The sequence below is a fragment of the Patagioenas fasciata genome, chromosome 12 (genome assembly GCF_037038585.1).
Source record: "Patagioenas fasciata isolate bPatFas1 chromosome 12, bPatFas1.hap1, whole genome shotgun sequence".
Classification (NCBI taxonomy): domain Eukaryota; kingdom Metazoa; phylum Chordata; class Aves; order Columbiformes; family Columbidae; genus Patagioenas; species Patagioenas fasciata.
Window position 1 is genome coordinate 20,116,692 of NC_092531.1, and position 17,308 is coordinate 20,133,999.

General features: G+C 40.7%; 1 protein-coding gene across 18 annotated transcripts in view; it reads left to right on the top strand.

Annotated features, from left to right (window-relative positions):
* AKAP13 (A-kinase anchoring protein 13) overlaps window positions 1–17,308 on the top strand; it is a 215,210-nt gene that overhangs the window by 166,084 nt on the left and 31,818 nt on the right. For 10 of the 18 annotated variants that reach the window (XM_071814007.1, XM_071814010.1, XM_071814015.1 and 7 more), the window contains 6 exons: window positions 3,402–3,464; window positions 5,257–5,440; window positions 6,077–6,185; window positions 10,313–10,438; window positions 14,313–14,355; window positions 15,641–15,746. In XM_071814007.1, the coding sequence (XP_071670108.1) occupies window positions 3,402–3,464; window positions 5,257–5,440; window positions 6,077–6,185; window positions 10,313–10,438; window positions 14,313–14,355; window positions 15,641–15,746 (631 nt within the window). The remainder of the gene's footprint in view (window positions 1–3,401; window positions 3,465–5,256; window positions 5,441–6,076; window positions 6,186–10,312; window positions 10,439–14,312; window positions 14,356–15,640; window positions 15,747–17,308) is intronic. The other 8 variants (XM_071814013.1, XM_071814017.1, XM_071814014.1 and 5 more) reach the window with 2 other exon arrangements.

The window sequence follows — 17,308 nt, forward strand, 5'->3', positions numbered from 1 at the left end:
GCTGTGCATCCTGCTTGGCTGCTTTCCCTCTCCAGTCTGACCCAGGGCAGTTTTGCTGACCCACAGAGCATTTTCTCCAATGATAATAACTTGGAGAAATCTCAGACGTCATTTTGTTAGGTTTTGCCACAGGTAAGATTTGGCATTATTTTAAGGTATTTTTTTACCTGAGAGCATGTGCATAATTTGGATTTAAAGCACATCAGAGACTCCTGCCAAGACTTGCAGGAGGGTCACCTGGGGAGGGGATGCATCAGACACCATCTCAGAGTTGGGGGATACTCTGCAGATCTGCAGCTGATTTAATTAAATGGCTTTAATTTTGCTCTTTTGCTGTTTTTTTTTGAAACCGTCCTCCTAAAAAAATAGAAAATAAGCTCTTTTTTCTTCTGTACAGCAAACTTTCAGTTCCTCATGCATCTTGCAGATACGCATTTTCACTCACATAACCTTTGTGTCGTCTATTAACATATAAAATAGGACACTTAATTTTTGACATAGCAGACATGTGGGCTGTCCACACTTACACATTTTTAGGCTAAAACAACCAGAGAGGTTTAACCTCTCGCTTTCAGCGGTTCATCCTCTTCTCATCTCCCACCGCTCGCTGCCTCTCCTCCTGTGGCAGGTTAACTCAGGATTTTGCTTCCATTGGAATGGATGGGGTTACACGTGTGCGTGTAAACAAGCTACCACATTTCCAAATGTTGTGATGTTAAAAAACATTTACATGACGGTAATGTATGTTATTATATAACATACATTGTAAATAATAGTATTATTATATAATAATGTAGTGTGTGTGTATATATTCATTACCATCAAATGTTACCATAATGTTACTACCAAAAAAGTCACCACGCCTTACCATGCGTCAGCATAAATGAACCCGTATGAGCAGGGCTGAACAGTTCAAGAGAGGGCTGTTAAAAAAGAATTACGAACAAAAAAGGGGGCACAAGAAGAAACGTGCTTTTTTGCTTCTACGAAGCCACTTTATTTGCATCAATCTGTGCTCTGGAGGAGGAAGTGCATCGCTCGTCTCTGCAGCTCATGCAAATGAACATCTTTTTACCAGTTGTCTGTTAATAATCACACAGCTCCTGCAGAGGAGCCTTGAGTCATAATATCCTGAAACACTGAGCTTACACGTAGAATAAAGAAAATGTCTCAAATAGGCAACCTAAAATACCTAGTCATATCTGAAGTGTGTGGTAGTTTTTTCATAAGCATTCTCTCTTATTCTTTTCTGGCCTCCCAACCATTTTGATATCACCCTCTATAACTCCAGTTGCAGAGCAACTGCCTGAAACTAATTCCAACACTTTATGCTCTCCCACAAGGCCGACTTATTAATATATAATATCTCTTTCCCCCTGCTCCAAGTCTTCTTCTGTAAAGGGGTTTTGCATGCTCTACATTGATCTTGTTTGGTTTTTATGGTGTTGCCAACAGATGTGGGTGGCTTCTCAGCAGGACTGTAATTCTATAGGACTCTGCCCTCCACAGCTCTTGCCAAGAGGTCTTTATCCTCCTCTGAGACATTGCCGCCACTGCCAGGCTTCCTCCTACATGTGTGCATGGCTCCTCTCCTTCTCTGTCCTCTTTTCTGCCTCCCTTCTCTGCAGTTTCAGGATTTGGGATTGTAACTGTAGCATGGCAATGGTCATAGAACCTCATGTAAATGTTACGTAATTTCTTTAACAAGGAAAATCCTCTCTCCTTCAATTTTTAAGTGACCACACAAGAATTATTGACTTTTGCAAACAAGTCAACATCAGCATCGCTCCAAGGGTCCACCAAGCCCAGCAGTCTTGGAGCCCCAAGCAGATGACTGGGGGGAGCACAAAGAGAGGAACCATGTCTGATATCTTCCTTGGGATACTTTCTCAGCCTCCATCTAGTTACCACTGGATGGGTTTTACTGACCACCCTGGGGGACTGAACCCAAGCCTGCAAGTGCATACTGAGCTGTACAATGGAGATGGGCTTGCTGTGGCAAGCACTTGGTTATTTTATAGTCTCAACCAAATATTCAGTCTGTCCGTCCCTCACTAATACTTCCCTCTGCCACCATGGTTTAGTTGGGTGATGATGAAGTACCTGAAATATTGGCATGTTATGGGGAAGTACATCTTCATGAAGAATGCGGGTGAAGCACACCTGGAGCTTTGGGGTGTGTCCTCACCCAACTAACACCTTAATAAACCCGGTAGCAATTATCTGAACTCCGCCATTGAACATCAACCATCAAACCCTTCCTGAATGTCTCCAGTGTTGTACTGTATGTGGGAACTATACAAGGACTTGGCATGGGATGATGCAGTCAGTGGCTTTAAACATTCCTCTGTGCCCTGGGAGGTTTCTGGCACTCACAAATCCTGGCCCAGGGATGTTTATGGCTTGTTCTACCCTTTTTGGAGGCTCGTGGCCTGGAGCAAAGCGTGCTCTGGCCTTGTCCTCTCCTTGTGTGGATCACGGGCCAGGGGCTGGGAGCAGGACTTGTGCAGTGCTGCTCTGGCACATCTGTGCTGATGCAAAATTCCCTTCAGACAACGTATCTTTCCTGGACAGGTTTTCCGGGATTTAGGGGTCCTTTATATTCCATAGCTGACAAGAAGATTGATTCCTCTGTGTCTGCAAAACCTGCAATTGGGCCATGACCTGACAGAGAAAAAAATAACAAAAGTGGTATTTGAAAGGACAACCAAAATATTTGCATTTTGTATTTGCATTTCTTAGTGCAACTTGGGACTCTTTTGCGGTATGGGAGATGAAAGGTTTTCTAGTCAAAGTACTATTTGAAGGACTCTGGTTTACTCAAGTTGATAGTAAGACAAGCCTGATTTTTTTCTTCTAGCCTCTTTTACTGATTTGCTGTGCAGCATTTAAGAACGTAACTCTCCTCTTATTTTTCCAAGTGTACCCTGAGGTTATTAATACTTATATGGAGGAGACTTAAATTATTAAATATCTGTAAGGAATTCTTTTTCTGATCTGGGGATGAGAGATACCAGAAAAATACTAATAATTACTAACACAAGAGCTGCGGTTGATTACATATGTAAAATTGGATTTGATGTGTTTCAGACTTGTTTTCCCCAAAAACATCCCTCCCCACAAGGAGTAGTTTCTCCCGTACACTGCGTACTTGCCGATGGGGGTCTATTTGGGGGAAGCATGGGCTGTCCTGCTACCTGCTCAGTGGTAACCTCAGTCCCTTGGGGCACTTTGCTGTGTTCCGGCAGTCAGAAGTATATATTAGTTACTGCATTACATCTGAGTTTGTTTGGGGTTTTTTTAGTATATGCAACAGTGAGAGTCTTTTAACATTCCCCTGTTCCATAACAACCCAATAATCACAGCCCTTTTCCTTTCTTTGCCTCTTTTGATGTTCCTAGTTTGAGCTGGTGTCCCTCTGGTGTACAATTCATTGCCATGGGTCCTGACTTTACTTGTAGAAGGTATGGTATAAATAAATGTGCAGCAGCAGCAAAGGAGCACTGCAAACACCCTGTCATGAGCTTTTTGTACATCGTCTTTTCCACTGCTGCTCTGGCTGAAGCGTGCACGTGTTTGTTTGCTTCGTCTGCTTTTTCAGCAATTAGTCTTGGGAATGGGTCTTGTGAACTGGTGTGCAGGTGAAGGTGGGGGCTGCTTTTCACTGGCCTCGAGCGTTAAAGAAGCTGCACTGTTGGTTTGAGCTGCTCTGTTCTGTGATGATTTTAAGGCGTGTTTTTTTTCTGCAGAAATGATCATAACAATAATCGTGACAGCCAAAGAATCAAAACGAGAGTTAATGTGATTCAACGCTGCTTTGTTCTGGACAGATTTCATAAAGGATTTAAGTTCATACAGACTTGCTCTTTGTAAATTGAAAGATGTGATTTCTTCTTCAAAGAGGCTAATCATATAAAGCTTTCTGTAAAAAACTAATCTGATAGCCACAGATCAAAATTTCCCAGGCATTTAAGTCCTGGAGTTGGGACTGATGCTTGCAGGTCAGATTTTTACCTGATATTGCATATTAGCATAACTGGAAGCCACTCTCCCAGATTTTAGAGCTTCTCATTTCTTCTGGCAGTTCTTGCTGGTTGTGGGTAGAACTGTCAAGCTCTTTTTCTGAAGAGTAGATACTGAGAAAGAAGTCAATCTGTCCTTCTATTACAGACTTAATTACATTTTGTCTGTATACCCCAACCAACAATTGCAGGCCAGTATTACCAACTGCTGAGTATTTAATGGGCTATTTAATGTTTGCAGGTTTGAGGCGTTTGTGTCATAATAAAATACATTATTTTTCTTCTGCACTATCTAATGTCATTATTATCACTTTGGGATGCAAGAAAAATATGTTTCTCTGTTCTAAATGTTCCATAGAAATGGGACTGATTTCTCTTTGCAGGTGTTTTAGAATTAACTTCAGAATGCCTGCTATTGATAGACAGTGTTGAGTTAAAATTTTCCTAAAGCAGATTAAATTGTAAATGCCTCAGTCAGTCTTCATTCTCATTAACTAACATGAAAAAAGTCTTTTAAAAAAAAAAACCTAAATCTTATTTAAGACTTATTGCAATTTTTGCTTTGAAGGTGCATATATATCAGCCACTTAATGCTTCTAAAGCAATGAAGAACATTAATTGCTGCTGTGCAAGTCTACCTGAATTTAAAGGTCCTCTCATTGTTTAAATAATCTGTACAATCTACAGTGTGTATTCCCTTTCATTTGCTTATATGTTAGCTTGTTGGCCACTTAGATGTCACGGTTAGCGTCAAGTTGGGATATATATTGAGGGTAGACCTTGTTTCAAGAGAGCAGGACTTTGTCTGCATAAAACCAAACATTAGCCCCAGAGTTGTGCAAGTGTACCAGGAGGTGAATCTGTAAAGCTTGCACATTAACCCAAACTGGTATTGCAGTGGGTTTATTGATGCTTGGGCATGAGGAGCAGGAGAGTCAGAATATCGCGTCCAAGATACATCGGATGGAAATAGTCATGTGTAAGAGGGGCTGTTTTGTACAGGTGAGAAGAGAGTGTGCTTCCTCAGCTGCCATATTTGTTATTGAAAAATAGAAACCTCTCCACTGCTATCCGCACTTGCTTATTGAGAAGGAGCATGCTGAGGAATAACATCAGCGTTTCCCTGGACAGTTCAGTTAGTGACAGCCTTGTGTTTTACACCTGAAGGTGGTATGTGCTGAAAGACACCAGTCTCAGGGTTCGTCAGGATCTAACCTCCATGGTTTCTCTTCAGTTACAGCCTAGAAGGCCTTGCTGGAGACTCTGGTGAGAAAAAGAAGCCCTCTACAAACTTGGAGGCTGCTTCTTTGAGTTCCAAAGACCTCAGCCGGAGTCGGCTTGCCAGCAGTCAGTGTGGGTCCCTGGTCTTACTCACTGAAGAACTGGAGCAAGGGGAAATCAGAAACTACGACCACCAGGTAAAGTAGTCTGAAATGCTATAAATACACTGGATTTCTGAGTTTGAAGTTTCAGCCATAGTATTTTCTGGCTTTATGCCAGAATCATTAGCCAGACAGTCTGTTTGTCTCACGGAGTTATTGCTGTACACCAAGGTAGGAAACGGGTCTTACAAGATCTGGCCTGTGAGAACTGTTATGTCAAGTCTCTTCACGGCTTCTCTTGCTTTGAGGAATGGCATTTTTGGGGACCACACTGCTAAGCATCAGATTTTTTACCATGTCAAACCACAGTCCAGTTGTGCTGAGGAGTTGGAATCACTGTGGTAATTTCAGTGACCGTCAGGCAATTAACAATATCCACCTCATAATACCTTGCAAGAATATCAAGCAGACAGTCTCTCTGTTTGTTGCATGATTAGTTGTCTTCCACTTAAAAGACAAAACAAAATGTTGCATTTCACCTGTGTGACACTGCTTGCAGTTTTTGTAATCTTCACATTTCTCACCTATTACCTCATACCGGAATCATTTCAAGTTCCCACTGTTTGAAAGTGAGAATTTCAGTGAGCATGAGCACTGAACTGTGATCTGAAGTTGGGATAGTGCTGTCGTGCTTGACATATTTGCTCAATGTGGTTATTTTCTGTTCTGCAGATGCATCAAACATCGCAGCCACAAGGATTTAATTTCTGTTCTTCCGCTGTTTCATCTCCACTGACCAAATCTATGTCTCTAATGTCGATTAGTAAACCAGTGCTGGACAGTGAGTAATGCAATTTTCCATTATCCTTATCCATTCTGTCATCTCAGTTACTAAGTATAATTTGCTACCTCCCCAAGGCAGAATTTGCTAGTACCTGCTTTTGCTTTCCTATATTATGTGAAATATATGTTTCACTGCTGCATGGAATTGCAGGTGGAAAGGCAGAACTTGTTCAATTTAGAGCCATATTTTATTTCTCTCCAGTGTTAGAGAAGTTCTTCATCAAGCTAAGGCGGTCTGTTTCCTAACACCTAGTATGGAAACTTGAGAATCCATGTCTTGGTCTCCTTGAGGGAGTTTGTGTCTGTTTATTTTGACTTACATGTTTTGGGGCACTTGAGTGTAATTTATTGAATTTATCTCATTCCTGGAGAAAATAACAACAGATGATTAGGGTGAACATTTTCAGTTTTGCTTAATTGAAATGATAACAAGCACTTAATTTTGCAACTTGACTGAATTGATTCTTTCAGCTGAAAAAGTCATTCAGAAGGCTGCAGCTGCATGTGCTTAGGAAGGGTCACGTTACACATGTTTTCATCTTATTGTTTGCCAACCAGAAACTGTATTGACATTTCAGATTATGTCTTGTCAATCAGTGATGGTCTCTGATCTTTTCCTCTTTATTAACATGCTTCTTCCTTGCAAAGCTGAACAAGGGAAAGGTGCTTTTAAGGAAGGTGTTTTATTAATTTATGAGGCTTACTGGAGGACACTCACAGAGACTGTGCTTTGTAGGAGACTTTTTAAGTTCTTCACCTTTGTTATTTCATTATTAATAAGCATGTGGCCTAATGGACGTGTCCCCCAGCCACAGTAACCAAAACGCTGTCCCATCCGTTCTGTGGAAAGACGGGCTCTTGCTTTGTGTCATGGTGTCACCCTCTTTCCTCCTTGGGCTGAAGGCCTTTGGGGGTTTTTTGTATGTTTTTGTTTGGTGGGAAACAACCCATTTATTGGCATTGCATCCAGTTGCTAACCAAACACCATAAATAACTCAGCTAGCCCCCAGAAAACAGACTCTTGGTGGCGGAGAGAGCCGGCCGGCCGAGACTCGTCTCCCTCTCCCTTGATGCTTTGCTTCAGGCCCATGGAGGATTTGCGCCTCCATCTTGGAATCAGACAACTTGCCGCCTTTCTGTTCTTCTCTGTCTTACGACCCACGCTAAGAACACCATTAAGGCCTGAGCTGTTGGTAGACAGGTTTGATTATCCCATCATCTTCTAGAGCTGGACTACAAGGAAAAGGGAAAATGTACAAAGCAATCTAGAGGGGCAGGGTTAGTCTTCTGATTTGAGGTGGATGTGAGTTTTGGACAGTAAAGTTAAAAATGACTAACGCATCCGTGTGTTCTATTTTCTCAGTAGTTAATTTGCAACACCTCAGAAGTGCCTCATTTTTGTAGGGGCGTAGCTTCTGAAAATGAATGCATTTGAGGCAGTTGACGTGAGTGTCCAAGAGGATTACTCACCTTGAAAATTCAGGTCACTGATTCTCTTCCCAACTCTGACACTTTCCTGACTTCAGAAACTTCATTAAATCACTTTCCTCAGTCACTGTGAAAGAGGAATAGTGTTACCAGAGTTGTGACCGTAAGTACACGTGAACCAGCTTAGTGCCTTTTACAAGAAGGTCTCAGTGTATAAACTCCCTTGTATCACCTAGGTTTGACATTCGTGTTATTGCAGCAGAATACGTCAGAGTTATGCAAGAATAAATCCTTGATTTCACGGAGGTGAATTCTAGGAAAACTTTAATTCTTCATTCTACTTGCATAATTTTGTGGTAAGTGTTGGAAAGAAAAAATTGCTGATCCCTGCAAATGTGTCTGAATGGGAAGGAAGCAACATGTTCTGCACAAAAGCTTCAAAAACTGAGTCAAATTTAATAAACATATGGAGGGCTTTCTCTTTTTTTTTTTGTTTATTCTCATATGTACTGAGACAGGAGTAATTTCCAAGACTGAGTTTCTAACCCACACTCCATCTGATGTCTCAGATGTTCCAAGAGCTGCTTCAGCCATTCACAACTGTTAATCTTTCAGCATTTTATAGAGGGAGGTCACAAGAGCTGTTGGCTGGAGTGCTCAGAAGACTGCCTTGGGCTTTGGAATAGCAAATTTCCAGTGTGGAGCATTGTTATAAAGCCAGGAACTGCTATAAATAAAACCACTGAAATGGAAGTTGAATTGAACTGTGCTGGAGGAGGTGGTTCTATTTACAGTAAAGTATTATTGTTCATTTTGACTTTCAGTCTAAATAGACAGTAGACTACAGAAGAAAGCAAGCAGTGTTGGCTAGTCATGTCCTTCAGGTCTCGGACACTAGCACAACTCCTTTGAAAGGCAGTCTAAACAAAATCAATGCATTAATCTTCCTAAGAATTCTTCAATTTAAATGCCTTTCATTGGGTCCCTCTAGGGTTATTCTGCTTACATTGGAAAAGCGTGCACATAACTTTGGTCAGATTGTCTCTAGGCGATTGCCATTTATGACTAATGGCTGAAGGAAAATTTCAGGGGAGTTTGCTTTGCATTGTTTGCATTGCATTGGCTGTTCCTCAGATAGTATTTTTAAATTCTGAATTCAATTCTGGGGTACAATATCAGCAATACAAAAATTCTATTTGCATGTGGCTGAAAGGCCATGTTTTATTGAAAGGGAGTAATAGTTGCTACTTCTTTCTCTCTGAAGTTTAATACCGATAAAGTCTTTAGCCTCTTTTCCCTGTTATGTAAGCAAATTGATTTATCCGTGCCATGGAATGACTTAAAAGTGCCTAAATATATGCACAGAAGATGCTTAATACGGATGCTTAATGTTGGCCCCTTAGGTCAGACCTGTCCCAGGGACAGAGTTTCCCAAGCCCAGTCCCAGTCATCTTTCCTGAGGACACACTGATGTACCCTGTGAGTGATGGGTATCCAGCAACCTGACACTGCCCAAGTCACAGCTCCGAGACTTCCACCTGTACTTGTACAATGAGAAGTTTTGGGCAATGTAACCCTTGAGCATCTCTAGAAGAGGCTGTGTAGCAATTTCAGTTCACAGTGGCTAGTTGGCTCCTACATCTCTTCAGAGAAGACTGTACTTACAAAGAGTTGTTGCAAAGCTGTTGCTATGCAAGAGCTGCTCTTAAAAATAAATTATTTTAAAACAGGATTTACAGTAAAACCTCTTAATTTGCAAAGTTTGCTGATGGAGGGTATGACCGAATAGCAGGGATTCCTGAAAAAGTGCATAGTACTGCAAGATAAATATAACTTCACAAATTGAAATAAGCAGAAGACAGAGCACTAACATGTCTGAGAGAAGATGACTGAACTTGTCATTATCCTACTGATAATGGGAGATTTGATGTCGCAGACTGATTGCTGAGTTTGGCACTGTGTTTGGTAGAGTTTTTCCAGGCAAGAACAGGAGAGGGTGCAGAGAGGCTTTTCTTGTGTTTGAGCTGTTTCTTTAAAACAGGGAGTGTGAGTTGTAGAAGGTGGCAGGAGAAGAGGTGCTTGTTTTTTTCTATTTTGAAAAAGAAAGGAAATTTAGGTTTCTTAGTTTTTAAAGCTGGGAGCTTTTTAGGGTATAACATTACTGAAATAGTGTTGGCTTTTTTCAGAGGTAGGAGTGGCAGGAACCTCCCCGAGTGGATAAAGTCAACATTTCAGATAAGTTATCGTTGGTATAGCCAACAGGTTTGGTGTCATTTTATTGCAAAAAGCACCATTAAACAAGTATCTTGAGTTGTTCTAGTTTGATACCCTGGCAGTTATCCCAGTGAAGCAGATGCCTTTTGTTCAGAGATCCACTAAGTTGTTGGTATTTTTGTGGAAAAATAACATTCACATGTAAGTCTTCATAAAGAGTTCCTATAACAAGATGACAGCAAAGATGAGAAAGCCTTGAACCTCGACTTATGCATGCAGCGAGACCTGCATCCTCAGAAACCTGCATCCCCTGGAATTTGCACGTTCTCAATTCTTTGTTCCTTGTGCCTTTTCAGAAACCAGCTGCTTTGCAGACATTTCCTTTGCTTTGGTTTTAGTTTCCTTTGGCCGCTTTCCTCTCCTTTTTATTATTAAATGCATTTTCAAGCATGCTCTAATGTCTGCTGTTAACCCACTTCTCAGCTCAGGGCCGGACTCGACCATCGAGACGAATCTCCTTCTCCTTCAGCATCTCTCCACTCATTCCTAAGTCTAAAACTCTCTTTTCTATTGGCTCTTCTTCCAGTGATGAGGAGGAGGAGTTGGATAGTAAGTAATTGTTTTCTGTGCATTGCAGCCATTATGGGTGGAAACAAAGGGAATTCTGGTTTTCTGCTTTAGACCTTGAAGTTTCACCTTGCAAGTATGGAACTAATCTTTCTATTGCATGATGTCTAACAGCATTATCTTAGTCCTGTATCTGAATACTAGCTAATGGCAGAATAAAAGGATTGTAATCCAAAGAGTCTCGTACATCAGCATCATCGTGTCTCGTCTAGTTAGTTTTGATCTGTATGCATGTGGGAAATATCAACCAATCTGACCACCAATATAGTCATTACCTTTTTATTAAAACAAAAATGCTTGTCTTGAGATTGTGGCAGTGCATGGAGTTAAAAGAAGAGGTAGATCCTTGCCCTCCATAGGTGAGAGTGAGTACATTGCTCAGTGGAAGTGGGAGAGAAGCTCTGATATTAAATTCTGCAAATCTTGATTATAACTTCACAGTTCCCCTACTGAGCAAAAAGCATACGTTGTGGCCAAGGTGTTTATATCTAGGTCCTGATATCATCAGAATAGTTTTGTTGGGAAACAAGCAAGTGTTATATGGTTGCTTTTTTTCCTCCTGCAAACTGGGATGCTAAAAGAAACCCAACTAAGGCAGAAGATTGAATTAATTTAGACTCCTCTTGTCTTTTAAAATAGGCTTATCAAAGATAATTGAAAATGCTTCCTATTTCTTAAGTATGTTTTATTAGACTGTTGAAATAAACCAGAACAGATAATTCACTATCTGAAGAGAAAATTCAGAGCAGCTGCATTAGTTGTTTCAAATAAAAGGTTTGCAAGGAAACAAGCTCACATCCCTCATGTCCATAGTGGGATGAGGGAAACTGCTTTCCAGTCCAACAGATTTTGGTTGCTTACTGAATTTTTAAAAGTCTCCACACCATCCATGTTGTCAGTATCTAAATTCTCCTCCTTTCCATGCCCAGTCTTTACTGCGCAGTTGTCCCTTCCTACAAGAAAGTCCTGTGCTCCTCCCAGGTGTGATATTACCCACCTTCACACTTCAGCTCCCCCTCTTCTGCCCTTTAACAAAACTCACAATTCATGGTCCCCACAAATGTACACTGTACACTGGTGTCATGCTCCCACGGTAAAAAGTACTCTTAGCTGAATTTTTTGGTGGATTTGGTTTTTCAATTGTATTTTTGGTGGTTGTGGGGTTTTTTAAATTTTACTTGTTTTCAGCATCCAAACAGTGAAGTGATTCCTTAGAGTCATGTTAGGATACAGCAATTTTGGGGGGTATTTGTATTAGCCAGGAGTTCTCTTCTCTCCCTCAACAGTGCTGATGTTCCTGAGAGCACTTAGAGTAATGTTGGATATTGTCTCAAACAAAAATGTTGTTTTCTTTACATGTGTTTTATTCCCTCATATTTGAGGGTACTGTGGTGACTTTATAGAAAGGTTGGTTTAGCCACAGCTATTCATAAGAACGCTTTTGCAATGGGAATTTTTCATGTAGTAATCCCAGACCAGTTTATTTTCTCACATCTTCAGGGTTCATTTCTCATGAGAGGATGGATGTGTTAGCACTTGCATTTCAGTCACCATTCCTCAACATCTCCATGCCTTTTCTTCTCTAGAGTATGGACAATTAGTTGCAGTTTGTCTGATATAATGTATTTAAGATGTGGATTTCAGATGGCTGGATGAGCCAGTCTGTGCATTTCAGATAATTATTATGAAGCCTCTGGATTTCTTGACCCACAGAACTTTAATTACTGCCAGCATAAAGTTGTCACAAGCTGATTTCTTTCGTTTGCGATATCCTAGTCTGGTCACTGCTTTCTGACTAATGAACCTTGATGAATTATTTCAAGTCCAGCTGCCATATGAAATAATTTTGGTGGGTGATGCTTAAAAGGTGTTCACTTAAGTACGCCAGAATTTGGCTGCTAGCCCAGATACATTGGACATAGATAGCAGTTCTGGCCTTTGAACAAAACTACCTTATTTTGTGGGCTGTGAAATCAGTTGTAGCATTTCAGTTTTGAACCTGGTTATGATGGGAAACACAAAAATTATAGAAATAAGCAGCCTTTTTCGCCTTCTACCAAAAAAATTCCCCTGAGGGTGAGAAAATGTGTGCTTTTCTCTGCTCATCTTCTTGGGCTTTATAGCTTGCAGCAGAATGTTGATCACGATCACATGATGTTATATTGTAAACTAACATACAAAATCATAAACACACTCTCACCTTGATTTTTGTCTGGATCCAAGTGTCAAGAATCCTCCACTTTTAAGATAAAACACTATTTCAGTAAAAGATAAATAGTACATAATTCAAGTTCCTATGCAATGTATTTTCTCACGGTGCTGAAAAAGTCACGAATATGACATTATTACAGCTCTTGATTAAGTCTTCATTCATATTTCTTACATTAACCACAAAGAAACAAAAAGATTTGTGAAATACTTAAATCCAGTTGAACTGATGAATCTAATACAAAAAAGGACACACTGTGGTAGCTTAACCCATGTTGAAAGCAAACCGGAGCTGAATGTGAACCAGAGTGTGAACCGTGGAGCTGGGAGTCTGCAAATTACTTGTGGAATCTTAGTAGGTGCTTAGGTAGTCGATACTATGTAAAAACCCAGCAGAGTCAGGAAATTGCATAGTAGACTTCATTTGAGATACGTTACAGTATTAACAACTTTGATGTATTTGGGATAGATCATTAATTAGATGAAAGATTTTGCAAGGGAGATATTAACAGAGATCTCCAGGCATGGATTAGGTAATGGTGTATGCCTGTACTTTAGTTTCTCCATATGAAGAAAGGACATTTCTGTCTCAGGCTGTGTTGACACTTCAATCAGCAGATAGGAAAATTTGTATTTTAGAATCATAAGTCATAACATTGTATGTGCACAGTTTTTCCTAATGCACTTAACTGCTTTTGAATGGAGAACCATCTTTGCCTCTGATGTCAAGTGACTCTTTTGCCTTCACCCTTAGCTTTAGTATGTTAACGGAATTTGAAGCCAAAAGACTGTATTTCTTACAACGTATGTGCAGAAACCCAATACGACGATCAGTCATGCTGCTTCTTGAGCTTCAGACAGGGCTGCAAACAGTGCTTGTACTGAGGGGTTTTAGAGTCCTGACAAGCCCAGTTACTCTGGAGAGAGCCCTCTCTTCTCTTTCATCCTGATTTTTCAGTATTCTTCAATGGTTCTGGTATCAGCTGCCTAATCTGCCCCAAATGCATTGTGCAGGCAGGTTGCTTGTGGTATAAAGAACATTTCTGTCACTGGCAGGACTTCAGCTGCATGTCACAAGTCAGACTTTCCTCAAGCACAGTGTTGTGTGACTAAGCCCTAGGCTGGTTCTGTTTCGTCGAAAACGGAATAAGGCTTCCCTTGTTTCCCTTATTCTTTATGAAGTACTTCAGGATTTTGATGGGAAAATGAACTATAATTTTATCAGGCAGAAAAGTTTTATACATGAAACCCGGATGTGTTGTACAATAGGTTCTTTCTAGTGGTGTATAAATAAAAGCATTGTGGCAGAATGATTCTCATTTATACCTATTGTCACTAAATTGGCAGTTCTGAATCAGACACCCCAATTGACTAGCAAATTTAACAAATGCACATCTTTTGCTTAATAGCTGAAGAACGATAAAAATACTAAAGCAGGCTTTCACCTCAGCATCTAATTTGAGAGCACCTAAGGATACAGGGAACAGGCTTTATCCTGAGCACATGAAATCTATTCTAAACACTCACTTCTGGAAAACATTTCCCCTTCCTCTTGAACCGTCCAAATATACAAGCTATGTTTTTAAAACCCACGGGCTAAGATCACAGTCTAACATGTCATCCCCCCCACCCCTCCGATATTTTGCAGGTACGCAGGCGTTCGGCGGCCCCGCGGGTTCCTCAGTTCAGAGGTACAGTATTCGGGGGGTACCATGGCTCTTCTGCTGGGACTCCTGCAATGGGCTCTGGTTTGGACACCCAAAATCTTTCCTGGCACCCATGCGCTTCAGCTGAAATTGCAAGAGTCAGGCTTGTGACAATCAGTCCAGTATGTCTAAAGGCTGGAGGATATTTTAGATCATAGAATATGGAAGTGTCTTTTAGGTCTTATCTCTAACAAGGCTTTGTGTTTATTCGTAGATAGTATTATATCAGATTATCTATTACCAAACAGATTACATTTTATGCTAGAAGTAGTTGTTCCTCTTTTTCATTAACTCTATCTACATTTCTGTAACAAAGTACAAAACGATCATGTTTTTGTGCGTTACTTTTCATCCTTGCAAGCTGTAGAGAGGAGATAATCTTCCTGGTGGGTGCTGCCTTTAGAAGCGCTTCCCTGGAGGAAGGGCGCTTGTGGCACCACAGGAGCTGGGTGTCTGGTCTCTGTGTCACTCCGATAGCTTCAGCTTTGTTTTGTGGCTGGGAGGCTCTTCACCTCTGCTGGTTTCTCCTCCTTGATTTCATTTGTCTTTCTGTCATCCTGCTTTTGGTTTGCATTGTACTTCCTATTGACAGACTGTGTCCTTTAATGCAATAATAGTTTCCTCTGTCATTTCTTATTCTTTCATAGAAGCCAAAGAAGTTACAAGCCTGTGCATGTAAAGACTGGCAGAAAATATCTGGTGTCCCAGAAATGCCTAAATTAATACAAATAACCATTGCTTTTTGTTACTTAGTATTGGTATTCTCATTTCTCAGGGGAGGCTTTGTAGACAGTGTGGTTTCTGTTAAAGATGCTCACTGCCTTTTCAGAGTTCATTAGATGCCTTTCTCTGGAAGGGGATCTCTCTTTAAAGGACAAATGCCCGTCTTATCCCTTTTTGTCTGCTCCATGTTTGAAATATTGATGATTAAGTGCCAAGAGTGACTGTATAACTGCAGTATTGGCCATGCAAATGGGCAGATGCTCAAACTGCTTAGTGGTTATTTGGGCTCGGGAGCAGCAGAGGGTGCTGTGGCACGGTTTGAGAAAGGAGAGTGTCTAAAAACAGATAAAAGGATTCTGCGAAACATACAACACATTACTGGATTGGCATTTTGTCTTCACTTTGCCTTCTCTTGCATAACACCATAAAGCAACCTGTGACTCTGTTGGATAGTAAATGCATTTGTCCTTTAAAAAATCATCTATCCATTTAATATATGCTTTGGGAGAAAAAAAAAAAATAAAAGCAACCTCTCTCTTTATTTTAGCATATCTGAAGAGAGCAGCAGTGTCCCTGCTGGTAAAAGTGGAACAAAAGTCAGTCGCACCTTCAGCTACCTCAGGAATAAAATGTCCAGCAGCAAGAAGAGCAAAGTAAGTACTTCTTGTGATTTATACAGCCAAGAAATACCTATAGGTAGCAGAGATGTATTCTGTATTTCAGTGTGTTTCCATAGGGTGCTATTTATGTCTTTGCCTGACTTTCTTTTTTCTTCCTTTCTTGCTTTTGTGAGAGGAAGATTGTCTGTGGGATGATAGGGAGTAGCAGCATGGGAAATTTTAGCACCCCAAAATGAAGTTTTCCTGTTTTGGCTTCTTTTCCCCACAGAATGAAGCTTCATTTATTATAGAGAATAGATTGTGCCCTGGCGTGAGTTATGGCTTTACAGTGATTGATGGGTGTGATTTTTACAGAACCTGGGCAGTGCTTAATAAAACAAGGACAGGAGCTGTGAGAAGGGACTGGCTGCTGAAGGCTGTATTGTGTTTCCCTTTTATTTTTACCTTTGCCACAAAGTTCCTGTGCACTGCTGGAGAAGTTGCACAAGCCATGACCTTAAGTGATGGCCAATATTTATATTTTCCCATTTTCCGTCCTTGAAACCCTGGGATTTAATTTGCTGAAGGTTAAGCGCTGCTCAGCACAGCTGAATTTCCTGGTAACAGCATTGGTTACAGAAGTAATTACAATAATGGTAAATACTTCACACAAACAGGCTGTTGTTGGTTTAGACTGTCCCCTGAACATCAATATATGTTTGGGTTATTTGGAGTTTTTTTGCTCAGTTTGCTTTTTACTTGAATCTCGCCTCAGTTTACCCTGTCTGACAGAAGCTAAGAGCACCTTACCTCACAGTGGGCAGTTTATATTATATAGTTAGCTGATGTGTAGCTAATATCTTGGTAAATATTATGTATTTACATATGTAATGTAATTACATATTCTGATGAGAATCTGGATAGCAAACAGGAAACAAAATATGTCATGATGAGTATTGTGCCCGTCTCAGAATAGGGCTGGGCTGAAGTGTGCGTGGGAGGGGTCACGTTTCATCTGCACAAACTAACTTGGTTTTAGCCTTTCCCAACATAAACACTTGATGTTTCATCCCGACTGTTCCTCTACCATAGCCGGGTTTGTGGGCTCTCATGGTCCAGTGCACTTTTTGATACACATTTTTGGCAGATTGCATCAACTTTGCAATGAGGTGCCTGCTGCCGTGAGATCAGTCATCCCAACGCACAGCTCCTCTTTATGGATCTGCCTTAAAGATGCGACCTGCAGGTACCAGCCGCTCAGAGCTGCTGCTGAGCAGCTTTAAGACAATGCTCTTCCTTGCGGTGAAGTACAAAAAAAATCCGTTTACATAGGAACATCTGTGCAAACCACTAGCGAGAAGTTGTGGTGCGTGTTGCACAGCCTGTGAACGAGACTGGAAATTTTTTAACTGGTTCTTGCTATTTAGATATATTATCTCTAAAGCAAGAAACTGGATGTATTTATACATATATACATACACAATAGATATCTGGTTTGGACAGGTAAGAAAATACAACAGAAGTTCTATGAGATACTTGCTATGACTTTGCTACATAGGTGCAGTCTGATTCCACTAATTTCATGGTTGTGTCTGAAGCTGTTGATAAAGAATTGC